Source organism: Papio anubis, chromosome 2, assembly GCF_008728515.1.
Source record: "Papio anubis isolate 15944 chromosome 2, Panubis1.0, whole genome shotgun sequence".
Lineage (NCBI taxonomy): Eukaryota > Metazoa > Chordata > Mammalia > Primates > Cercopithecidae > Papio > Papio anubis.
Window position 1 is genome coordinate 92194191 of NC_044977.1, and position 26613 is coordinate 92220803.

At 42.4% G+C, this 26613-nt stretch overlaps 1 protein-coding gene across 1 annotated transcript; it reads right to left on the bottom strand.

Annotated features, from left to right (window-relative positions):
• Positions 1-2042: 2042 nt before the first annotated feature.
• FBXW12 (F-box and WD repeat domain containing 12) lies at positions 2043-25576 on the bottom strand. Its single transcript, XM_003894482.5, has 10 exons — positions 25357-25576; positions 24871-24908; positions 24510-24667; positions 22847-22965; positions 20112-20321; positions 19065-19223; positions 17716-17926; positions 16712-16890; positions 16505-16635; positions 2043-2210 (listed from the first exon to the last, which is right to left on the bottom strand). The coding sequence occupies exons 1-10, from the start codon at positions 25444-25446 to the stop codon at positions 2114-2116; spliced, it is 1392 nt and encodes a 463-aa protein (XP_003894531.2). The 5' UTR covers positions 25447-25576; the 3' UTR covers positions 2043-2113.
• Positions 25577-26613: the final 1037 nt, after the last annotated feature.

Below are 26613 nucleotides of genomic sequence, written 5' to 3' on the forward strand. Positions count from 1 at the left end.
ATGGCCTTGTGTAATTCTCTGGAGTCTAGAGTTAGCTAACCTCCACTCAGCAGTAGTGACTAAGCTCAGGCCATACTGGGAAATGGAAGAGGCGAGATGGTAAAATTCAACACCCCTTCTTTATGCCAGCTACAACCAGCCATTATCCTTCAGTGCCTTGCTGTGCCCTAGTGACCTATTTATCACCCTCACTGGTAGGGGATGGTTAGCTAGTTCCCACTGGATGATGCCTACCAAGTAGTGCTTCCCGTGTCTGAGGAAGAAAGAAAATCAAACCTGGATTACTGAGTCTGAGTCAGAAGTGGGTGGCCATAGCCACCTAAGACCAGAGGGATGGCCACTAAAGAGGTGTTAGAATAACACTAGATTATTTCTGTGGCTTCTCTTAACTTTTTCATTCCCAATTAACCTTTTTTTTTTTTTTTTTTTTTTTGAGAGGGAGTCTTGCTCTGTCACCCAGGCTGGAGTGCAGTGGCGTGATCTTGGCTCACTGCAAGTTACGCCTCCCAGGTTCATGCCATTCTCCTGCCTCAGCCTCCCGAACAGCTGGGACTACAGGTGCCCACTACCACGCCTGGCTTTTTTTTTTTTTTTGTATTTTTAGTAGAGACGGGATTTCACGAGATCGAGGATGGTCTCGATCTCCTGACCTTGTGATCCGCCTGCCTTGGCCTCCCAAAGTGCTGGGATTACAGGCATGAGCCACTGCGCCAGTTTTTTTTTTTTTTTTTTACAGATGCCTAAACCCTCTTTATTTCACACAGCTATGCAAATTGTGAGGCCAAGGATATGACTGCAAACAATTAAAATTTAATTTACATGAATAAGCTTTCTTCCCCATGAAAATACTATGTGTTGCTTCACACTTGGTCTAACACACACACAAAATCCCCACCCTATCTGACACCGACACACTCAACATCCAATATTAAGTACAGTTTCTATTTTATTTTTCTCCAGAGAATAGTCTTCAGTCTTGAAGGACTCAGCTGTTTACGTGGGCTTTGGTGGGGGTCATGGGGCAGCACCTGCAGGTCTAAATCTGGGTGGGGGTTTTCGGTCCTTGTGGCCTTCATGAGATTGATTCCTGACTACTTTGCTGTGAATTGCACAACTCACACAGTATTAATAGCTTCACATACAGCTTGGGAAGCACATAGGCATCGAAGACGCTTGCTTCAGTAATGTCCCTGACTGCTGTGGCCTCCACTATGTTTTGAATAACGAATTTTTTTTTTTTGAGACAGAGTCTTGGCTGGAGTGCAGTGGCGTGATCTCGGCTCACTGCAAGCTCTGCCTCCTGGGTTCATGCCATTCTCCTGCCTCAGCCTCCTGAGTAGCTGGGACTACAGGTGCCCGTCACCATGCCCGGCTAATTTTTTGTATTTTTAGTAGAGACAGGGTTTCACCATGTTAGCCAAGATGGTCTCGGTCTCCTGACCTCATGATCCACCCACCTCGGCCTCCCAAAGTGCTGGGATTATAGGAGTGAGCCACCGCGCCCGGCCTTGTTTGTAGTTTTGAACAATGCTGAGGTGCTATACATGCTTTGCTCTGGGCCACCATGTTTCTGGAAAATGAAAGCCCAACAGCAATTCAATTTTACCCACCTTTTAACCTAAGTTATCTGGGAATTGCAGATCCTTGTGGGATCCTACTTATTCCTGTTCCCTTTGGCAAGTGACATTCTTTGTACATGATTCTACACATTTCTCTCCCTCTGTCTTATCTTCTACCTTGGTCTCCACTGCCCATGTATTACCTTATAGAATTTGTTATCTCTTACAATCAAGAAAATGGTTTAACTAGATCTCTTCAGCCATGTCATATGACCACTTCCATTGTTCTTTAATTTTCATTTTCTTCTAAGGGTCTCACTCTATTGCCCAGGCTGGAGTGCAATGGCACAATCACAGCTCATTGCAGCCTCAAACTCCTGGGCTCAAAGGATCCTCCCACCTCAGCCTCCCAAGTAGCAGGGACTACAGCCATGTGCTACCACTTCAGGCCACAACATCTAAATTTCACTAAAATAATCATTCTGGGCTTGCAAACGAATTCTCTTTACTACATTGCAGAAGATGATGCAAGGTCAATTTTGTTAGTTTCCATATTACGTGTTCAAAGAATACATCACCAGCATGCTGTATTCACTTACTGTCACCATAAGTACTATGCTTGCATTATCACACATCACACTGGAGATGCAGCTGTCAATGGAAAAATAAGATCATCAGTGAACAAAAGAAAAAGTAGGTATATCCATTGTTAATACTGAACTGGAACTTGACTAAGATATCAATATTCTTTCCAGGGAAAGTTACACTGATTATTATTTGCAGGAATAGCAATCTCAACCTGCTCTCAAATATTATTGCCAGAATTGTCAGTATCTGATTTGACAGATTATCTGGTTTAATGATGATTGGAGAGGTTTTTTTTTTTTTTTTTTTTTTGATACAGGGCCTCGCTGTGCTGCCCAGGCTGGAGTGCAGTGGCACCATGTCAGTTCACTGCAACCTCCATCTCCTGGGTTCAAATGATCCTTCCAACTCAGTCTCCCAAGTAGTTGTGACTACAGGCACACGCCACCATGCCCAGCTAATTTTTAAAAATATTATCTTGGGCCGGGCGCGGTGGCTCAAGCCTGTAATCCCAGCACTTTGGGAGGCCGAGACGGGTGGATCACGAGGTCAGGAGATCAAGACCATCCTGGCGAACACGGTGAAACCCCGTCTCTACTAAAAAATACAAAAAAAAAAACTAGCCGGGCGAGATGGCGGGTGCCTGTAGTCCCAGCTACTCGGGAGGCTGAGGCAGGAGAATGGCGTGAACCCGGGAGGCGGAGCTTGCAGTGAGCTGAGATCTGGCCACTGCACTCCAGCCTGGGCGGCAGAGCGAGACTCCGTCTCAAAAAAAAAAAAAAAAAAAAAAAAATTATCTTGTAGGCCAGGCATGGTGGCTCATGCCTGTAATCCCAGCACTTTGGGAGGCCGAGGTGGGTGGATCACGAGGTCAGGAGATCAAGACCATTCTGGTTAACACGGTGAAACCCCGTCTGTACTTAAACTACAAAAAATTAGCCAGCGTGGTGGTGCATGCCTGTAGTCCCAGCTACTTGGGAGGCTAAGGCAGGAGAATTGCTTGAACCCGGGAGGTGGAGGTTGTGGTGAGCCGAGATCACGCTACTGCACTCCAGCCTGGGCGACACAGTGAGATTCCATCTAAAAAAAAAATGTATATAATATATATATTTTATATTATATATATATAATTATATATATATTAGATATATATGTATATATATTTTTTCTTGTAGAGATGGGGTCTCAGCATGTTGCCCAGGCTGGTCTCAAACTCCTGCACTCAAGCGATCTGCCTGCCTTAGCCTTCCAAAGTGCTGGGATTATAGGCATGAGCCATTGTGCCCAGCCCTGGATTTTTATTTTAAAATAGAATTCTGCTTCCTTTTGAGTATACCCGTTCTACTCCAATAGAATATCATAAGAGATGCCATGCTTCCCTCCCCACTGTGTGATGAGGGAATGGTGGGAGCATAGCTCTGTTGTCGATTTTTATTCTGCATTAATGAAGTGACAGTTTTACCCCTCTCCACCAGGAGCCCAGAAACTGTAGGGTTAGTACCCTGTTGACCACTCCTGCCTTGCACTAACTCAAGTAAAGGTGACACTTCTCTCCCTCCCCACCAGGCCCTGAAGACACAGAGATGGAATCCTGTCGACTATCTCCCCGAGTGCACTGACGTGAGTAGAAATGGTACCCCAGACCAGGTGTGGTGGCTGACTTCTGTAATCCCAGCACTTTGGGAGGCCAAAGTGGGTGGATTACCTCAGGTCAGGAGTTCTAGACCAGCCTGACCAACATGGCGAAACCCCATCTCTACTAAAAATACAAAAATTAGCTGAGCACAGTGGTGCATGCCTGTAGTCCCAGCTACTTGGGAGGCTGAGGCAGAAGAATTGCTTGAAACCAGGAGGTGGAGGTTGCAGTGAGCCGAGATCATGCGACTGGCACTCTAGCCTGGGCAAAAGAGTGAGACTTCGTCTCAAAAAAAAAAAAAAAAGAAATGGTACCCCTTCCTCTGCCCACAAAGCACTGCAGAGATAATAGCTGAAAACATCCCCAAATTCATAGACCTATAGATTCAAAAAGTTAATCAAACCCAAACAGGTTAAACCCAAAGAATTTCATACCAGATATATCCTAATCAAATTTCTGAGAATTAAAAACAAAGGAAATAACCTGTACTCAACCAGAGCAAAATGACACATTCTCTAGAGAGATACAAAGATTTGAATGACAATGAATTTCTCATCAGACATCATGGAAGCCAGAAGGAAGAGGCAAAACATTTTTCAAATGCTAAAAGAATACGCCAATTAAAACAGAGTATCCCTGGTCAGCAGCAGAATGTTATAAACAAACAACAAATAAAGCATACAGAGTGTAGAAGGACCCCAAATAGCCAAAGCCATCTTGAGCAAACCTCATTACCACATTTGCTGGAGGCATCACATTACCAGATTTTAAAATACATCACAAAACTATAGTAATCAAAACATCATGGTTGTGGTGTTTTTGTTTTGTTTTTGTTTGTTTGTTTGTTTTTTGAGACTGAGTCTTGCTCTGTCACACAGGCAGGAGTGCAGTGGCATGATCTCAGCTCACTGCAAGCTCTGACTCCTGGGTTCACGCCATTCTCCCACCTCAGCCTCCCAAGTAGCTGGGACTACAGGTGCCCGCCACCATGCCCAGCTAATTTTTTTTGTATTTTTAGTACAGACAGGGTTTCACCATGTTAGCCAGGATGGTCTTGATCTCCTGACCTCGTGACCCGCCCGCCTCGGCCTCCCAAAGTGCTGGGATTACAGGCGTGAGCCACCACGCCTGGCCGGTTCTTGTGTTTTCATCCCCAGAGACAAACTGTAAACAAACAAAAATCCAGCGTGGTACTGACATACATACAGATACATTGTCCAGTGGAATGGGATAGAAGGCCAGAAATAAACCCTCACATTTAAGGTCAATTGATTTTTGTTTTAAACAAAAGTACCAAGAACAGTCAATGGAGAAAGGACAGTCTCTTCAATACATGGTATTGGCAATGAAAAAGGAAAACTACAGATGAACACATCCCTGATGAACACAGACGCGAAAATCCTCTAGAAAACAGTAGCAAACTGAATCCAACAGCAAATCAAAAAGCTAATTCACCATGATCAAGTAGTCTTCATTCCCGGGAGCAAGGTTGGTTCAACACATGCAAGTCAATAAACATGATTCCCCACATAAACAGAATTAAAAACAAAAAACCATATGATCATCTCGATAGACACAGAAAAAGCTTTCAATAAAATGCAGTATCCCTTTGTGACAAAAACCCTCAAGAAACTAGGCATTGAAGGAGCATACCTTGAAATAAGAGCCATCAATGACAAATCCACAGGCAATGTCATAATGAATGGGCAAAAACTGGAAATATTCCCTTTGAGAACTGGAACAAGACAAGGATGCCTACTCTCACCACTCCTAGTAAACACAGTAGTGACTAGTAGTGAGAGTAGTGATAGTAGTGATAGCTCTAGCTAGGAAGCCCTAGCTAGAGCAGTCAGCCAAGAGAAAGAAAGAAAGGGCATCCAAATAGAAAAAGAGGAAGTAAAACTATCTCTTTGTGGACAATATGACAATATGATTGATTTTGTGTGTGTGTGTGTGTGTCTGTGTGTGTGTGTCTGTGTGTATAGATATATATAATATGTATTTTTTAAATCTCCCCAGAGAGGGTCTTGTTGTGTCACTCGGTCTGGAGTGCAGTGGCACAATCATGGCCCATTGCAGCCTCAACCTCTGGGCTCAAGTGATCTTCACACCTCAGCTTCTTGTGTAGCTGCGACCACCAGTGCACACCACCATGCCTGGCTAATTTTTTTTTTTTTTTTTTTTGGTAGAGACAGGGTCTCTGTATGTTGCCAAGGCTTGTCTTGAACTCCGGGGCTCAAGTGATCATCTTGCCTCAGCCTCCCAAAGTGCTGGGGATACATGCATGAGCCACTATGCTCCATGACAATATGATTCTATACAAAGAAAACCCTACAGACTCTGCCAAAATGCTCTGGGAACTGAAACCAACTTCAATAAGTTTTCAAGATACAAAAATCAATGTACAAAAATCAGTAGTATTTCTATATACTGATACTGTTTAAGCTGAGAGCCAAATCAAGAATGAAACCTCATTTACAACAGCACCCCACAAAATAAATTACCTAGGAATACATCTACCCAAGGAGGTAAAAGATCTCTATAAGGAGAACTACGAAACACTACTAGAAGCAATCATAGGCCAGATGTGGTGGCTCACGCCTGTAATCCCAGCACTTTGGGAGGCTGAGGCAGGCGGATCACTTGAGGTCAGGAGTTCGAGACCAGCCTGGCCAACATGGCCAAACCCTATCTCTACTAAAAATACAAGAATTGGCCAGGTGTGGTGGCACGTGCCTCTGGTCCCAGCTACTTGGGAGGCTGATGCAGGGGGATCTCTTGAACCCGGGAGGTGGAGGTTGCAATGAGCCGAGATTGCACCACTGCACTCCAGCCTGGGCAACAGAATAAGACTCTGTCTCAAAAAAAAAAAAAAAAAAAAAAAAAAAAAACAGGAAATCCTAGGTGACATAAAAAAAAAAATGCAAAAACATTTCATGCTCATGGAGTAGAAGAAGCAGTATCATTAAAATGGCCACAATCAACAGATTCAGTGTTATTCCTATCAAACTACCAATGTCATTTTTCACAGAACTAGAAAAAAACTATTCTAAAATTTATATGGTATCAGGAAAGATCCTGATTCCATGTTGAATAGCCAAAGCAATCTGGAGGAAAAAGAAGAAAGCCAGAGACATCAGTTATCTGACTTCAAACTATACTATAATGCTATAATAACCAAATTAACATGGTATTGGTACAAAAACAGAATAAAGATTCAAGGAACAGAATAGAGAACCCAGAAATGAAGCCATACACCCACAGCCAACTGATCATCAACAAAAGTTGACAAAAAAACAATGGAGTAAAGACTCTGTATTCAATAAATGGTGCTGGGATAACTGACTAGCCAAATGTAGAAGAGTGAAACTGGACCCCTACCTTTCACCATACACAAAAATTAATTCAAGATGGATTAAAGGTTTAGATGTAAGACCCCAAACTATAGGAGTCCTAGAAGAAAACCTAAGGAAACACTATTCTAGACAACAGTGTTGGCTTCGGGAAAGAATTTATGACTCAGTCCTCAAAAGCAATTGCAATGAAAACAAAAATTGATAAGTGGGACCTAATTAAACAAAAGAGCTTCTGCACAGGCTGTACACGGTGGCTCACACCTGTAATCGCAACACTTCGGGAGGCTGAGGCAGACAGATCACTTGAGGTCAGGAGCTTGAGACCAGCCTGGCCAACATGGTGAAACCCTGTCTCTACTAAAAATACAATTAGTTAGGTGTGGTGGCGCATGCCTGTAATCCCAGCTACTCAGGAGGCTGAGGCAGGAGAATCACTTGAACCCAGGAGACGGAGGTTGCAGTGAGCCCAGAGCCCAGATTGTGCCACTGCACTCCAGCCTACGTGACAGAGTGAGACTCCATCTAAAAAACAAAACAAAACAAAAAAGGTTTTGCACAGTAAAAGAAACTATCAACAGAGTAAACAGATAACCTATAGAATGGTAGAAAATATTCACAAATCGAGCATCTGACAAAGGTCTAATATTCAGAACTTCTAAGGAACTTAAACAAGTCAAGTAAAAAACAAACCCATTAAAAAATGGGCAAACATGGACAGCTCAATGCAGCCTTGAACTCCTGGGCTCAAGCAATCCCCCAACCTTGGCCTCTCAGAGTGGTGGGATTACAGGGGTGAGCCACCATGCCTGATGATCTCACTTATACATGGAATCTAAATAAGTTAGACTCATAGATGTAAAAGATAAAATGGTGTTTACCAGAAGCTAGGCAGGGTCAGAGCAGAGGGTTAGACAGGGAACAGGGAGGTGTTGGTCAAAGGGTACAAAGTTTCAGTTCGTCAAGAGGAATAAATTCTGGTGAGCATGGTGGCTATAGTTAATAATAACATATTGTATGTTTCAGAATAGCTCAAAGAAATTTTAAATGTTTTCACCACAAATAAATGATAAATATTTGAAGGGATGGATAATTAGCCCAATTTGATCATTTCAGTGTATACATGCGAGAAAACATCATATTGTACCCCATAAATATATACAAGTATTCTTTGTCCATTAAACTTTTGTATTTAAACTTAAAGGACAGATTAGCATAATGGATAAAAAGCGTGACCCAACCAGATTCTATCTACAAGAAACTCACTTCAAATATAACGATATAAGTAGGTTGGAAGTAAAAGAATGAAAAACAATATAACATGCAAATATTAACCAAAATAAAGCAGGAGTAGCTAAATTAGTATTCGATAAAGTAGACTTCAGGGCAAAGAAGATTATCAGGGACAAGGAGAGACATTACACACAAACAAAAGGGCCAATTAACCTAGAAGATATATTAATCCAAAATGTGTATGCAGCAAGTTACAGAACTGCAAAATACATGAAAACTAATAGAACAAAGAGGAAAAATAATCCATAATCGGAAATTTAGGCCGGGCGCGGTGGCTCAAGCCTGTAATCCCAGCACTTTGGGAGGCCGAGACGGGCGGATCACGAGCTCAGGAGATCGAGACCATCTTGGCTAACACAATGAAACGTCTCACTAAAATACAAAAACCTTAACCCAGGCACGGTGGCATGCCGTCCCAGCCTGGGAGGCTGAGGCAGAGAATATGGCTGGGAGAGGGCTTTGCAGTGACTGAGATAAAATATACACTCCAACCCTGAAGACAAACAATCTCCAAAAAGAAATTCGCGAGTGCAAATTTGTTAGAATAGCTTTGAATCAAGAAAGGGATGAAAGAGACACTGCCGAGAAGATAAAGCCAAAGGTGATCTAATTGTCATTTATAAAACATTGTGCCCAACAGGAGAAGAATACACATTCTTTTCTTTTTTTTTTTTTTTTTTTTTTTTTTTTTGAATCGAATCCCAGCTCTGTTGCCCGGCTGAAGTGCATTAGAGCAATCTCAAACTCCGCTGCAGCACCTCCACCTCAAAGGTTCACTCCATTCTCACCTCCTTCAGTAGCTGAGACCAGCCTCCCACTCTAACCTCCAACTCAAGCCCATATTTTTAGTAGAAGCTTGGGGATTTCACCACGTGATCTCGATCTCCTGACCTTGTGATCAAGCACTTTCGGCCTCCCAAAGTGCTAAGGATGGCGATGGCTCCACACTAAGCCAGGCAAAACATTCTTTCAAGCTCACATGGAAACATGGAACATTCACCAAGATAGAGCATATCCTGGGTCACAAAACAAATTTTAACAAATATAAAAGAATGAAGAAAATATGGAGGATGCTCTCTGGCCATAACAGCTTTAAATTAGAAAATCATGATCAAAAAGATCACAATAGAATCTCCAATCGTAGAAATTAAACATATTTTAGAATAGTCCATGACTCCCAAAAGAAGGGAAAAGGGGAAATAATGTAGGAACTCCATTAGAAAATAAAAGCCAAAATAGGGTTGTTTAAACAGTGTGTGGAGGTTTGGGGGCACCAATGCTTGTATTTCAAAAAGAGGTCAGAAATCAATGATCTAAGCATCTACCTTAAGAAACTAGAAAAAGTCAGGCACAGTGACTTATGCCTGAAATTCCAGAACTTTGGGAGGCTGAGATAGGCAGATTGCTTGAGCCCAGGAATTCAAGAGCAGCCTGGGCAAACTGGCAAAACCCCATCTCCACCAAAAAAAAAAAATAATAATAATAATAATTAATTAATTAAAAAATAGCCTGGTATGTAGGTGCACCCCTATAATCCAAGCTACTCTGGGAGGTTGAGGTGGGAGGATCACTTGAGCCCAGAAGGCAGAGGTTGCAGTGAGCTGACATAACACCCCATTGCACTCTAGCCTGACAGGTTCAGATCGTGTCTAAAAACAAACAAACTAGAAAAAATAGCAAAATAAAAATAACCAGAAGCAAGAAAATAAAATTTAAGAGCTGACATAGACAAATCCAGAACAGCAAAATAGAGGTTAAAAAAATAAAATAAAATAAAAAGAGACCAAAAGCTGTTTCTTTGAAAAAATAATTAAAATTAATAAGCCTCTAGTAAGGTTGACCAAAAAACAAAACCAAAACAAAAAACACAGAAATGGCACAAATTACCAATATTATAAATTAAGAAGTTCATATTACAAATTTTTTTTTTTTTTTTTTTTTAGACGGTGTCTCGCTCTGTCGCCCAGGCTGGAGTGCAGTGGCCGGATCTCAGCTCACTGCAAGCTCCGCCTCCCGGGTTCACGCCATTCTCCTGCCTCAGCCTCCCGAGTAGCTGGGACTACAGGCGCCCGCCACCTCGCCCGGCTAGTTTTTTGTATTTTTTTTTTAGTAGAGACGGGGTTTCACCATGTTAGCCAGGATGGTCTCTATCTCCTGACCTCGTGATCTGCCCGTCTCGGCCTCCCAAAGTGCTGGGATTACAGGCTTGAGCCACCGCGCCCGGCCTCATATTACGAATTTTACAGGCATTAAGAGGATTAAAAGAAACAAATCTACACACATTTCACAAGTTAGATAAAATGACTGATTGCTGGAAATTCAAACTATAAAAACTCACCCATCATAAAATAGATAATCTGAGTTGTACTATAACTATTAAGGAATGTATAGTTAAAAGCTTTTCAAAAAAGTCATCTCCAGGCCCAGATTATTCTACTGAAGTTTACTAAACATTTAAGGGAGAAATAACACCCTGAGGCAGGAGAATCACTTGAACCCAGGAGGTGGAGGTTACAGTGAGCCAAGATCGTGCCATCACACTCCAGCCTGGGGGACAAGAGCAAGACTTCATTTCAAAAAGAAAAAAAAAGGAAAAAAAAAACTACAAACCAATATCCTTCAGAAACACAGAAGCCAACAATCATCAAGTATTAAACTCAATTCAGCAATATGTAAAAAGAGTAATAAAAAATGAGTAAGTGGGGTTTAGTCTAGGAATGCAAGGCTGATTTAATGTTCAGAAATTCCATATATCCAATAAAATAAATGAAGAAAATCCACTTACAACAGCACCCAAAATTGAAATACTTGAGTAAATTGAACCAAGGAGGTAAAAGACGTGTATACTGAAAACTATAAAACACTGATAAAAGAAACAGAAGACATAAATAAATGGAAAGCTATCCCATGTTCATAGATTGGAAGAATTAATATTGTTAAAATGCCCATATTCCCCAAGATGATCTACAGATTCAATGCAATTCCTATCAAAATTTCAATGACCTTTTCCACAGAAATAGAAAAAGCAATCCTAAAATGAATATGGAACCACAGAAGACCCCAAATACTCAAAGCAATCTTGAGAAGGAATAAAGCTGGAGGCATCATATTATCTGATTTCAAAACATATTATAAAGCTACAGTTATCAAAACAGCATATTGGCATAAAATCAGGCACATTGACCAACAGCTCAGAATAAATGATCCCAGAAATAAACCTGCACATTTATAGTCAATTGTTTTTCAACAAAGGTGCCAGGAACACATGATGGAGAAAGGACAAGCTCTTCAATAAATGGCATTGGGAAAACTGGATATTCACATGAAAAGAAAATAAGTTTGGACTTTTTCTCACATCACATACAAAACTCAAAATAGATTAAACACTTAAATATAAAACCTGAACTACAAGAAGAAAGTTCTGGGGAAAAGCTCTGTGACATTGATCTGGGCAATGATTTTTCGGATATGACCCCAAATGCACAGACAACAAAAGCAAAAATAGGTAAATGGGATTGCATCAACCTAAAAAGTTTCTGCACAGGAAAGAAAACAGATCAAAAAGACAACCTATGGAATGGGAGAAAATATTTGCAAATTATACATATAAGGGTTAATATCCAAAATATATAAGAACTCGGCCGGGCGCGGTGGCTCAAGCCTGTAATCCCAGCACTTTGGGAGGCCGAGACAGGTGGATCACGAGGTCAGGAGGTCGAGAGCATCCTGGCTAACACGGTGAAACCCCGTCTCTACTAAAAAAAATACAAAAAACTAGCCGGGCGAGGTGGCGGGCGCCTGTAGTCCCAGCTACTCAGGAGGCTGAGGCAGGAGAATGGCGTGAACCCGGGAGGCGGAGCTTGCAGTGAGCTGAGATCCGGCCACTGCACTCCAGCCTGGGCGACAGAGTGAGACTCCATCTCAAAAAAAAAAACAAAAAAACAAAAAAACAAAAAAACAAACAAACAAATATATAAGAACTCAATAGCAAGAAAACCACCATATTAAAATGGGCAAAGGTTCTTCATTGCCAACAAAATGGCCAACAAATACGTGAAAAAATGCTCAACATTATGAATTATCAGGGAAATGCAAATTAAAAATGCAATGAGATACCACCTCATTAGAGGTGTTAGAATGGTTATGGTCAAAAAGACGAAAGATAAACAAGTGTTGGTGAGGATATGAAGAAAAGGGAACCCATGTATGTTGTAGGTGGGAATGTAAATTAGTACAGCCTTATGGAAAACAACATGAAAGTTCCTCGAAACACTAAAAATAGGATTATCATATGATACAGCAATCCCACTTCTGGGTATACATCAAAAGGAATTGAAATCGGTATGTTGAAGAAACGTTTGTACTCTCATTACTCCCATGTTCACTTCAGCACTATTCACAATAACCAAGATATGGAATCAACCTAAGTGTACATCAATGGATGAATGGATAAAGAAAGTGTGGTATATGTATATATACATATATATATACACACACACACAATGGAACACCATTTAGCCTTAGAAAAGGGAATCTTGTCATGTGCAACAGCATGGATGAATCTGGAGTTCATTATGTTCAGTGAACTAAGCCAAGCACAGAAAGACAAATACTGCATCATCTCACTTATGTGTGACAACTTAAAAAAAAAATCAAACTCACAGAAGCAGAGAGTAGAATGGTGATTAACAGAGGCTGGGAGAGAGGGGGAATCAGGAGATGTTGGTAAAAGGGCCCAGCGTTTCCGTTAGGCAGGAGGAATAAGTTTCAGAGATCTGTGGCATGGTGACTGTAGTTCATAATAGTATATCATATTGACAAATTTGCTGAGAGTAGATTTTAAGTATTTTTTTACCACAAAAATACTGTATGAAGTGATTGATATATTAGCTTGATATAATCATTCTATAATATATACATCTATGAAATCACATTGTACCCATAAATATGTAATTGTTATTTGTTAATTAAAAACTAATAAGATACTCTGTCCTGACCACTAACAAAAAAAGAAAATCAATAATTCACCTTACTAAGAATCTAAAAAAGAAAAATTATATGCTCATATCAATTTATGCAGAAAATGCCTTTGAGAAAATTCAACATCTATTCATGATAGTAAACACCTCTCAGCCATCTAGGACTAGAAGAGAATGTTTTCAACCCAGTAAGGGGCATCTACAAAAGCATAAAGTGAATATAATAATAATAATGGTGAAAGACCAAACACTTTTCATCCAATGCAAGGATGTTGGCTCTCCACTCCACTGCCACACAGAAGGTTATAGCCAGTGCAAAAAGGGAAGAACAACAAGGCATACATTTGAAAAGAAAGAAAGCAAGCTGTTTGACAAATGACATGATTGTCTACATAGAGAAAGCACAAAGTCTCTACCAATCTATGAATAAAAGCTTTTAGAATAAATGAGTTTAGCAAGGTTGTGGGATACAAAAATCAGCATACAAAAGTCAGTCATATTTCTATATACTAGTAATGAAAAAATGGAAATTGAAATAAGACAGTACTCTTTATAATAGCATCAAAACAATGAAATATTTAGGTATAAATTTTACAAATATGTGCAAAATCTTTGTCCTAAAAACTACAAAAACACTGATAAAATAAATTAAAGATGGCCTAAAACAGTAAGAGACATTCAGGTTCAAGTATTGAAAGAGCCAAAATAGTAAAGATGCCAATTCCCCCTAATTAATCTCTAGATCTACAAATTCCAATATAAATCTCAGCAGAATTTTTGTAAAAATTTACAAACCAATTCTAAAATTCACTTGGAAAACAAGGGAACCAGAATAGTCTGAATAATTCTGCAAAAGAACAAATTAGTGGACTCATATTATCTGATTGCGAAGTCTCTATAAAGTTACATTTTCAATGTAGTGTGTTATTTGATAAGATACATATATAGATGATTGGAACAAAAGAGAAAGTCTCAAAATTAACCCATGTAAATATGGTTGATTTTGGACAAAGGTACACAGGCAATTCAATGGAGAAAAAAGAGTTTTTTCAACAAATGGTGCTGAATCATTAAACATTCATATGCAAAAAAAATACACCTTGATCTTTATCTTTCCCTTATAAGATTTAACTCAAAATACATCAGAGACCTAAATGTAAAACCCCAAACTGTAAAACTTTTAGAGGAAATCTTAGAACATCTCTGTGATCTTGGGTTAGGCAAAGATTTCGTAGGTACAATGCCCCAAGCCCAGTCATTTTAGAAGAAAAATTGTATTTCACAGTTAACACTTGCTCTTTGAAAGACACTGTGAAGAGAGTAGAAAGATGAAGCAGAGTGGGAGAAAGTATTTGCAAACCCTTATCTGATAAAAGACGTGTATTCCAAATATATAAAGGACTATCAACACTCAATATTAAGAAACTCAATATTAAAAACCCAATTAAAAAATGGTCAAAAGATTTGAAAAAATGTGTCAAAGAAGATATGTGGATGGCAAATAAATTGCTCAATGTCACTGGGAAAAGGCACAATAAATACCGCAATGAGGTATCACTATACATCCATTCAAATGTAAGACAGAAAACAAATCCCGAGAGAGAAGTATTTGGGAATTTTTTGAGGCGGGGAGTCATGCCCAGGCTGGAGTGCAGTGGGGCGCAATCTCACAAGGCTCCCCTGCAAGCTCCGCCTCCCAGGTCAGGCCATTCTCCCTGCCTCAGCCTCCAGTATAGCTGGGACTACAGGCCTGCCACACGCCCGGCTAGTTTTTGTATTTTTAGTAGAGGCGGGGGTTTCACCATATTGTGGGATGGTCTCGATCTCCTGACCTCGTGATCCGACCGCCTCGGCCTCCCAAAGTGCTGGGATTACAGGCTTGAGCCACCGCGCCCGGCCTATTTGAAGTTATTGAAAGGAAATAAGTATTTATGATTGGTGTAGGCTAAAATTTATTAGATACAGAGAGCAAAAACCATGAAAGTCTGCTAAGCACGATCACAGATATTCAAAGTATTTTTGCCTCAAAACACTGGTAAATAATTATCTGAACGTAGACATTTTCCTATTCTTGTAAAAAAGTTAATAACAGCAGCATGATACTTCCTAGTGTGGACATACGACGGTAATTTAAACAATCTCTTATGTTTGGGCACTTAGGGAGTTTCCAGCTCTTGACTATCACAACTGCTGTAACAAACAGCCAATGTACTTGAATGATTGGAGGTATAGCTTCACAGTAAATTCTTTTTAGTGGTGTTGGCAGTGCAAAGGATATATGTATTTTCTTAGATGTCGCCAAAAAAGCACTATAAGCAGTATAATGACTAGCAATAATCTGGAAGAAAATGTCTGCAAAGACTTAGGAGTCAAGACTTCTACGTGTATTACGTAAAATCTCAAGAAAAACAATTTAAAGGCAAGCAAACCAGGGGCAAAAATCAACAAAATGGAGGGAAAGGCAGCTCACTGAAGCAGCCACCAAGTGGCTAATGAACTCACAAAAGGTACAACTTAGCAAAAAAACACAGGGTATTGAGGACATAATCTATCCACTGCTCGTGGGAATATAAATTGAGAGCCACTTTGGGAAGACTTTTAACATCTATTGCAAGTGCCGTGACTTCAAGAACTAGTGATTCTCTTTTCAGGCATGAATTTATTGATATCCATCCTCAAAGAATCTTAAAAAAAAAAAAAATCCCTGTTCTCCCTTCATTCATCTTGATGTAGAAATTAGAAGTTTTTGGCTGGGTACGGTGGCTCACGCCGTAATCCCAGCACTTTGGGAGGTCGAGGCAGGCGGATCACGAGGTAGGAGATCGAGAGGTCAGGAGATCGAGATCATCCTGGCCAACATGGTGAAATCCCTTCTCTACTAAAAATACAAAAATTAGTCAGGTGTGGTGGCACCATGCCTTTAATCCCAGCTAGTTGGGAGGCTGAGGCAGGAGAATTGCTAGAACCCGGGAGTCGGAGGTTGCAGTGAGCTGAGATCACGCCACTGCACTCCAGCTTGGTGACAAAGGGAGATTCTGTCTCAAAAAAAAAAAAAAAAAAAGTGTTCAGGGAATGTTTAGGTCACAAAACAGAGCTTACTCATCTGTTGTGGGATCATGCCATATGTTTTCCAGGCGATAGTAGCTCCTGAGGTATGGATGGCGGCCTCCTTCTTCCCACACGTACACGTGCACAGAGTTCTTGGACGTGGTGAGCACATAGCGAGGATCCTTCCAAGGATAGCCAGAGTGAGTGGCCAAGGAGTCAAAGTCAGATCAAAAGGCAGTGGAGGAGAATCATACATACCACCCAGAAGTTGTTGATGGCTGCCTGGTGGTCCTCAAATCGTTGCAGCAGGAAGCCAGTGATGCTGAAGAGTAACAAGTATGGCCCATTGGTAAAGACAATCGTATATCCATCATTGGCTCCCATCCAAACAGGGGACTCCAGATGAGCTGCCAACTGGAAACTTGCAATCTTATGTACTGTTTTCATGTAAAACACACATATATACACACACATAAGGAAGTAAATATCAGATCATTGAATAAGAACAATATCCTCACACTGAATGAAAAAGCATAGTCCCCACTTCCACAGACTTCATTCCAGGGAGGAAAATGAAGGGTAGTCCAGTGGCCTGACAAATACATATCACTGACTGTGGTTAACAGGTGCTAGGACACACGAACAGAAGTTTGTGGACAATAAACAATCCCCTGGGCATTGAGGCAAAACCTGTAATGGGAAGGAACATTGGAATGCAGGCCCTAAAACATGATGGAAATCTATATGTGTTCACCCAAGAGGGCAGGGTCGGGGTAGAGATCAGCATGGGTATTAGAGCCAAACTGGGGAGGGTTCACCCCCAGCTAAAGAAATCCCCTACTCCTGGCCGGGCGCGGTGGCTCACACCTGTAATCCCAGCACTTTGGGAGGTCGAGGCAGGCTGATCATGAGGTCAGGAGATCGAGACCACCCTGGCTAACATGGTGAAACCCTGTCTCTACTAAAAATACAAAAAATTAGCCAGGCGTGCTGGCGGGCGCCTGTAGTCCCAGCTACTTGGGAGGCTGAGGCAGGAGAATGGTGTGAACCCAGGAGGCGGAGCTTGCAGTGAGCCGAGATTGCGCCACTGCACTCCAGCCTGGGCGACAGAGCGAGACTCCGTCTCAAAAAAAAAAAAAAAAAAAAGAAAAAAAAGAAATCTCCTGCTCCCTTTTTACAGACTGACCCATTTATTATAGCTAAACATGAATGACTGTGTAATGAGGAAGAGAAACAAGCATTTCTAATGTGGCACAGCCTACCTTGGATGACTGTTTGGCCTCCAGTCCTCTTGGTTGTTAGATCAAAGGTGACAAATTCTGTCTTTTTTTCAGGGTTACTTTGGGACATCAGTGTCAGCCTGTTTTTCACCTTTGGGGTCCAGCAGGCACTGACACATAATTTATGTGGGAGAGAGGTAGATAGAGGAGCACTGCCTTCTGATGGTCTCAGTAAGGACTCTGTGAGGAATACCTAAAGAGAGCATCGCGTGTGCGATCAGGGGAAGGGAACTTATAGCCTCTCAGTACAGGAGTGACTCCAGAAGAGCCTTCTTAGAAATTCTCATCTTGTGGCTAAAGCTTTGTTCAACATCTCAGGAGTGATGAGGGATCACTGCTTACCACTCCAGCATACAAGGAACTCACTGTCTTCCTATCCTTCCTGTCCCATTCACAGAACAGTGTCCCCAAAGCATGCCAAGGGGTTACAAAACCATCTCACCATGTTGAACCCTTAGTCAAGTTGAGGTTGGCTAAGCAGATTTTCCCTTCTTGGGGAACAAGTCAAGGACTGTGTGGCTTTTACTACCTGCCTTCTGAACTCCTCCCTCTTTGGTGCCCAGTCCACTAGTGCCCCCCTACAAAAGGCCTGCTCAAAGGCCAAAGCCTTCCTCAGAGTGATATTCAGAGGCTGTTGCATATTCAGTTACTTTTGGACTTCTCTATACTTTCCAGCCAACATAGATAAAAGTAAAGAAGGCAAAAGAGAACAAGGTCAAAGATATTTTTGTAAAAAACAAAATTTTTTTTTTTTTTTTTTAAGAGGTAGGGTCTCGCCATGTTGCCCAGGTGGGATTGCAGTGGCTATTCACAGGAGCAATCCCACTACTGATCAGCATGAGAGTTTAGACCTGTTCTATTTCTGACCTGGGCCAGTTGACCCCTCCTTAGGCAACCTGGTGGTCCCCTGCTTCCAGGAGGTAAACGTATTGATGCCAGACTTAGTGTGGACACCCTATCAGCATAGTACTCTATGGCCTGGAACTCCTGGGCTCAAGCGATCCTCCTGCTTCAGCCTTCTGAGTAGGTGGGACTATAGGTGCACGCCACCATGCCCAGCAATACCTATTTCTTGATACCTGTCTCACCCTTCTCCATTTCTTTGGCAAATTCAGGCTTCATGAATGAGTTTTCGTTAACATTTGCCACATCAACTGGATGTTGTTGCTTCAAAGAACATTGTTTCCTGATCATCACAATGGATTCCCCTTGTGATATGGTCTGAGAGAGGGAGCAGTGTGCCTGGTCCTCACTGAGCTCTGCAGTTTCTCTGCATGCTTCCTAACTTGACATTCCCATGCTGAAGTTCAAATACACAGAACAGCACCTACCTGTGGCAAGGTACGACGATATGTCCCACATGCAAATATCCATTTCTTGTCAGGAGAGCAGTGTAGAAATATAATACCATATTGAGATGCAGTAACTTTAGAAACATCCCTTAACCCAGGCAGTGTAAATGTGTAGATGTTACCTGCAGCATCACCAACCTGAAACCAAAACATCCCCACCACATCAATAGGAAGATATGTGAAATCCTAAAGTACAGAGGAGGCAGCACTGTCAGCTGCAAGATATGCCACCGTTTCTTCAATCACATAATGGAGATCAAAACCTCTGACCAGTCTAGCTTGAGACACTGTTGGGATAATCCCATGGAATAAAACTTTCCAAGCCCCAAAGCATTATTCTCAAGGACAGTTATTCATTAGCACATCAACACTATGCTTTTTCTCAATGTCACCCAAAGCCATCTCTCTCCCTCAACTATCCCCAACCAAGTTCATGGACAGGACAATAACACAAACTTGAAAGAGGCACATATAAAGTAATTCAGAAAGTTTTTGGCTTTTTGTTTTTAGAAGAATGGCTGGGGAAATGTACTTGAGGCAAGTCAAGGGCCAAGATAGCATGGAGGTTTGTATAACATTCATTGATATATTGTGATTGACTCACAGGGTATGTGGAAGGGATGACTACAAGAGAAATAGGCTGGGTGTGGTGGCTTATACCTGTAATCCCAGCACTTGGGAGGCTGAGGTGGGCAGATCATGAGGTCAGGAGTTCAAGACCAGCCTGGTCAGCATGGTGAAACCCTGTTTCTACTAAAAATACAAAAAATTAGCCAGGCATGGTGGCGTGTGCCTGTAGTCCCAGCTACTCAGGAGGCTGAGGCAGGAGAATTGCTTGAACCCAGCAGGCAGAGGTTGCAGTGAGCAAAGATCGCACCACTGCACTCGAGCCTGGGCAACAGAGTGAGACTCCATCTCAAAAAAAAAAAAAAAAAAATAGGGATAGGACAGTAATGTGACATGGATGCCTGACAAAACAGCAGGCATTTGATTTTTTGGTCCCCTCTAAATTCAGGGCTCACTTACCGTCAGGAATGGGCCATCCTTTGTGAGATAGGCTTCCATGCCATAACAGGACTCTGGCATGCGGAGAATGGCCAGAGCATCCCTGTCCTGACAGTTCCACAGTTTGATAGTTTTTTTCTGATCCATAGTGATGGCAAGATGCATCTGAGGAAGGGTTACCAGATTTAAGAAATAGAACTCCTGGACTGGGCTTGACCAGATCATGGTGCCCTAGAGAACAAGAGTAATACAATCTATGTTCAAGGAACTCTTACATCTACTGTGGTTTCATTCTGTCCATGTTTATTTGGAAGTCTCTTCCAAATCAGATCTTCTTGCTTCTGGCAAAAGACATGAAAATTCTCCACATCTCAATATTTTGGAGGGGTGAACACGAAAACAGGAACTACGCACTATGCTCAGAGACAAGAACTTGGTACTTAACAGGTGCAAAGAATGATCAGACTTCCTGAGTTCAAATCACTTCTGCCTCCTACTAACAGTACAGCTTCAGCAAGTTGCTTTCTATCATGCCTTCTAATGAGGCTGTCATTACGTTTCACAACTCATGAAACATACTTAGAATTTTGCCTAGGACACAGTAGGAACCCAGAACGCATTAACTATCATTAAAATTGTTATTCATTCATCAACCTTGTACACTACATATAAGATAGAATAGTTCTTTCTAGATGATTCTTTAGCCTTTAAAAAAATTGTGAAGTATATCATACAAGAAAAGAGCACCAAGTTTAATAAATTATCACAAGTGAATGCTAATGTACCACTTCTAAGCCCTCCCAAAATCCCCTTTGCATGTGCTCTATTTCACAACTCCCCCATGGCTCCCCACACTCAAATGTAATCACTATTTTGATTCCTCACACTATAACATGTTGCCTATGCAGTAATATCTATGGCCACATAACCAAGCATCCCAAAATTTAGTGGCTTGAAACAGGCTTTTGCTAACTCAGTTTCTTTTGATCAGAAATTCAGGGGCAGCTTGACTGGGTAGTTCTGGCTGTAGGTCTCTTGAGGGTGAAGTCAAGTTTCACTTCCAAGATGGCTTCTCATATAGCTGTGTAAGTTGATGTTGGCTACTGGCAGGGGTCCTCAGTCCCTCACCACACAGATCTTCTCTGGAGGGCTGCTTGAGAGCTCTCATAACACTGTGACTGGATTTCCAAAAGCTAATGACCCATGAGTGAAGAATTGTCTTCTGTGACATAGCTTCAGAAATTATACATCATAATTTCCACAATATTCTATTGGTTCCACAGGTCAGCCCTATTCACTGCGGCAGTGGACTACACAAGATTGATCGTGATTATTGTTGGGCAAAGATATTTGGGCCATCTCAAGAGACTGGCAGCCGTAGCCTGCCCCATAGCCTCCAGTGATTCACTTTCCCCTACATGAAAATATATCCACCATCTCCCAGTGCTCTCAGTGTCTCATACCATGATAGTATCATTGCAGAATCTAGGATCTCATTGTTTCTAGGTCCAGGTATAGATGAAGCTCTGTAGATTCAGTTTATCTTGATGTAAAAATCTTCAAACTAAATATACAAGTTACCTGTCCCTCACCATCCCCAAAGTACAAGTGTGGGGTAAGCACAGGATAACAGTCACTGTCATTCAGAAAAGGCGAAAATGGAAAAATAGGAATCACTGCTACAAGAAATTTTGAAATCCAATAGAAAACATGCTGGCAATTTGTTGATTAGGACCCAAGGCCCAAGAAAGATTTTTGATGACTCTTGGTTCTACTCTCTAGGTTCTTGATTCTGTCTGAGTCATCCTTTACTTTCTATATATGGTGGCCCAATTTTTCAGCTAAATTGTTTTGGTAGTCTGCTTCCTGCCAAAGTTCTGAAATCCAAAAAGCCTCTTTTCCTTTTGTGTGTTTTGGCCCCTTTAAATCCAAGCTGGCAGTGTTTCTGCCAATGTAATTCTCTTTAACAAAAACTTTGTGGGTCTAAGAACCTCACTGCAGTTTATACAATTAGACAAAAGCCACACTCAATTTTGAGATAAATCCTTTGTGCGCCTTGGAGATCATCTGAGCTAGAGACTACTTTCTGAAAAAACCAATATAACAAATGCCAATTATTGACAAAGAGGCAATAGAACAGGTAATAAACATGCACAAAGCCCAAACATTATTTCACAAATGCACTCCATGTTATTGATAGAAAATAAGACCTTACACAAATTTATAGATAGAAACACAAATTAAAAAGTAAATTCTCAGCCAAGCACAGTGGCTCACGCTTGTAATCAAAGCACTTTGGGAGGCCAAGGTAGGCGGATCACGAGGTCAGGAGATTGAGACCATCCTGGCTAACACGGTGAAACCCCATCTCTACAAAAATACAAAAAAATTAGCTGGGCGTGGTGATGGGCACGTGTAGTCCCAGCTACTTGGGAGGCTGAGGCAGGAGAATGGCGTGAACCCGGGAGGCGGAGCTTGCAGTGAGCCGAGATTGCACCATTGCACTCCAGCCTGGGCAACAGAGTGAGACTCCATCTCAAAAAACAAACAACAAACAAACAAAAACAACAACAAAAGTGAATTCTATGTGTGTCTATGGTCCAAATGAAAAGGTCACAAATTACATGATAGAAAACCTGATTTGACACTTTGTTTTTGTTACCACTTCCGAGTATTTTCCTCTCAGCACTTCCGTTTCACATACAGAACAGGATGGATGCAATGCAGTACTTTTGCTACATATTGGCCAGACTCACCTCTTGCACATCCCAGGTGCAAAGCGCTTGCTTTGGAGATACACCACAAATGATTGATTTCTCCTGTTCATCCATTGTCAGGCTATTTCCTGAGAGATAAGCCAACTCCATGTCATATGCTAGAAGGAAACACAGAAGACTTGGCCACCAGATAGTTAAGGGATGATCCAAACCAAAAGAAGATAATTTAAAATATTTCTGTACCCTCTTAGGAAGGTTTGGGTAACAATATGGAGAAGATAGAAATTGGGCTCCAGAGTCATCCAAACACAGGTTCCCATGGCAGGCTGGCCATTTGGGAGATGTTGGCCAGCTTGCTTTTCCTTTTAATCCTCAGTTTCCAAAGATATAAAAGGCATATTAAAATATCTCCATCAGAGAACTTTTCTGAGTTTTAAAAGCGTTTTCAAGTCCAGGCACAGTGGTTCACGCCTGTAATCAGAGCATTTTGGGAAGCTGAGGTGGGCGGATCACTTGAGGCCAGGAGTTCGAGACTGGTCTGGCCAACATGTTGAAACCCTGTCTCTACTAAAAATACAAAAATTAGCATGGTGGCAGGTGCCTGTAACCCCAGCTACTTGGGAGGCTGAGGCATGAGAATTGCCTGAACCCAGGAGGCGGAGGTTGCAGTAAGCCAAGATCACGCCACTGCACTCCAGCCTGGGTGACAAAATGAGACTCTGTCTTTAAAAAAAAAAAAAAAAGTTATCAGGATTAGGTCAGGTACAATGGCTCATGCCTGGGAGGCCAAGGTTGGAGGATCGCTTGAGCTCAGGAGTTCAAGACCTGCCTGGGTAACAAAGTAAGACCTAATCTGTACCAAAAAATTAAAAAATTATGGCTGGGCATGGTGGCTTATGCCTGGAATCCCAGCAATTTGGGAGGCCAAGGCAGGTGGATCACTTGAGGTCAGGAGTTCAAGACCAGCCTGGTTAATATGGTGAAACCCTATCTGTACTAAAAATACAAAAATTAGCTAGGCATAGTGGTAAATGCCTGTAATCCCAGCTACTCAGGAGGCTAAGGCAGGAGAATCACTCGAACCCAGGAGACAGAGGCTGCAGTGAGCTGAGATCGTGTCATTGCCCTCCAGCCTAGATGACAGAGCAAGACTCAACCTCAAAAAAAAAAAAAAAAAGTTAGCTGGTTGTGGTGGGGCACCCTTGTAGTCCCAGTTACACAGGAGGCTGAGGCAGGAGGATCTCTTGAGCCCAGGAGGTTGAGGCTTTCTCTCTATAAAAAATTTTTAAAATTAGCCTGGGTGACAGGGCCAGACCCTGTCTCTAAATAAATGCATACGTAGGCTCTACTGCTACAGCCTCAACCTCCTGGGCTCAAGAGATCCTCCTGTTTTTTAAAGTTTCCCATTAATTTTTTATTTTGATCCTGGGAGGGATGAGAAGCCTTAGGAAAAAGGGAGTAACAGGACCTGATTTTATGTTGTGAAAAAAATCACTCTAGTTTGTTCATTCAGCACAGATGGTGGGGACAAGAGAGGAAGCAGGGAGACATCGCATGGCATCACGGCAAACCAGTCTGGTTCAATTTTAATTCCTTTTCCCTTCACTGAATGAGAACACACAACTGCACACAGCAAAAATCAAATAGAGTGGACCTCTGAAAACAAGTTTCTCATGTTCCTCTAGGGCACCTGTCCCCATACCAATGTTCTTAGTGACTTTGTAGATAAAGTTATGCAGCTGTGCCAATGCCAACCGAAGCTCCTTCCTTCTTTGATGCAGGAAAAATTGCTTCCATGTGTGTGTGCCCAGGTGTTGATTGGTGAAGTTACTGCAGTCCCATCTCTGCAGAGATAGCGACCTGGAAACAGAGTCACAGTCCCATCAGGCTGTTCTCAGTCAGTTCACCTCCTCAGAGCTCTGGTTATATCACAACCCCCTACTCACGCTAACTTTCTGTGTATATCTCACAACACAGCCACACACAGGCCTCGGTACACAGCACGGGTGCGCAGTCAGATGATCTCCTCTCCCCTTCCCTCCTTACCCTTTCCCTTTCCTTACCTCCACAGGAAATCGCTCTCTGCAATCCTATTCCAATGCTATGGGAGAAAGGAAGAGACAAGCAGGCAATGAGTTACATCAAAGAGCAGGGGCAATCCTCTGCTATTATTTGTTCTGGGAGCTGGGCCGGCACAGGTTAATCAGCTGGGATTCCAGCTCTCAAAGCACTCCCCAGTGCGGGGAGATAAGGAAATGGTAACAACAGAGACCTGTCACTGCTCATACAAGCACTGGGTATTCCCATGAGTTCACAGGAAGACGTTCTGATTTCCTAGGGCTTGAAATGGGAGCCTCAAGGACTGTTTAGTCAGCACAACTCCTGGATGTCAGCTTGTCCTTTCCGTTTAACAGAATATGAGGCCTTCAGAGTGAAGGATGCTAACCCCCAAAGCCTCAATGTAGCCCTCTGCTATTCTGCAAAGTGGTGCTCAAACTGGTCAAGAGAAGCAGCTGGCATGGGGGCAGTGGGAGGTGGAAGGCCTTTACCTTGTTCACCTGGGAAGCCTGCAGCAAGCCGAACAGGTCCAGGAAAGAGAAGATTTGCTTCAAAGCTAAGTCAGGCAATTGGATCTCCATTTCACACAGCCTGAACCCACATCCACTTTCCTTTCTCCTCTCTGGGCTGCTCTGAATTTAAAGGCTTTGCCAAAGTCTGCAGCACTTGTAAAGATTTTCACCCCTGCCCATCTGTGTGTGGTAGAAACAAGCTGCAGGTGTGCAGACTCCCGGGCTGACCTCCACCCCGGCCTCTCCCCTGGGGCCTCATCCACACAGCTGGCGGGATCCCTACCTAAACCCACGTGTTAGTGCTGTTCATTGTTTACAGGAGCTCAGCAACACCTGTGCACTGTGAGCTGGAGGTGCAGAACCTGGGGCAGCCCCAGCTGCAGATGAAGTTGTCAGGACCCTCTAGGAAATGTCATCGAATGCACTCACTTTGATCAGATCCCAGTGTCTCTATGACTCTATTTAAGTTCCAAACTCCTGGAATTGGAGTCAGCTTGCCCCGTGTCTGTGCCTATCATGGGATCTTGAATCTGGTGAGTGGGGCTCATCTCTCAGCGCCAGCACAGCCTCTGGGTTTCTACCTTCTCACATTTAACTTTGCAGTGGAGGAGAAAGAACGTGCCAAGGCAGCTTCTCCACAGAGGTCCGCGCAAAGGGAGCAGGCCTTGCCGGGGATGGCTCTCCCAGCCGGTGGCTTTCCCTGGGATGTGACGCTTTCCCACAGTTACAGATCTCCCAAGAACCTGACAACTCATTCTGGGATTGTCTAAAGACCGTGTCATAGCCTGAGTGTGTCCTCTCAAAATTCCTATGTTGAAATTCTAACCCTCAGTGTGATTGGAGGTGGGGGGCCTTTGGGAGGTAAGTGGGTCACAGGCAGTGAGTCCTTATGATGGGACCAGTGCCCTAATAAAAGGGACCCCAGAACACTCTCCAGCCCTGTTTATGTCATATGAGGACATGAGAAGGTGTCAGCTGCAACCTGGAAGAAGGCCCACACCAGAACCTGACCATGCCAACAGGTGAATCTTGGACTTCTCACCTCCAAAATTTTGAGAAATAAATTTGTTGTTTGTAAGCCACCCAGTCTATGGTACTTCACTGCAGGATAAGATGGGGGTCCCTCTGTGAGGCTCAGCGGCCAATCCTTCTTAAAACTGCTGCCTCCAGGCAGACACACGGGAGTGGTTGTTGGGAGGCCCATTTATGACACAGTAGTAAGAGAGAGGAAAATTA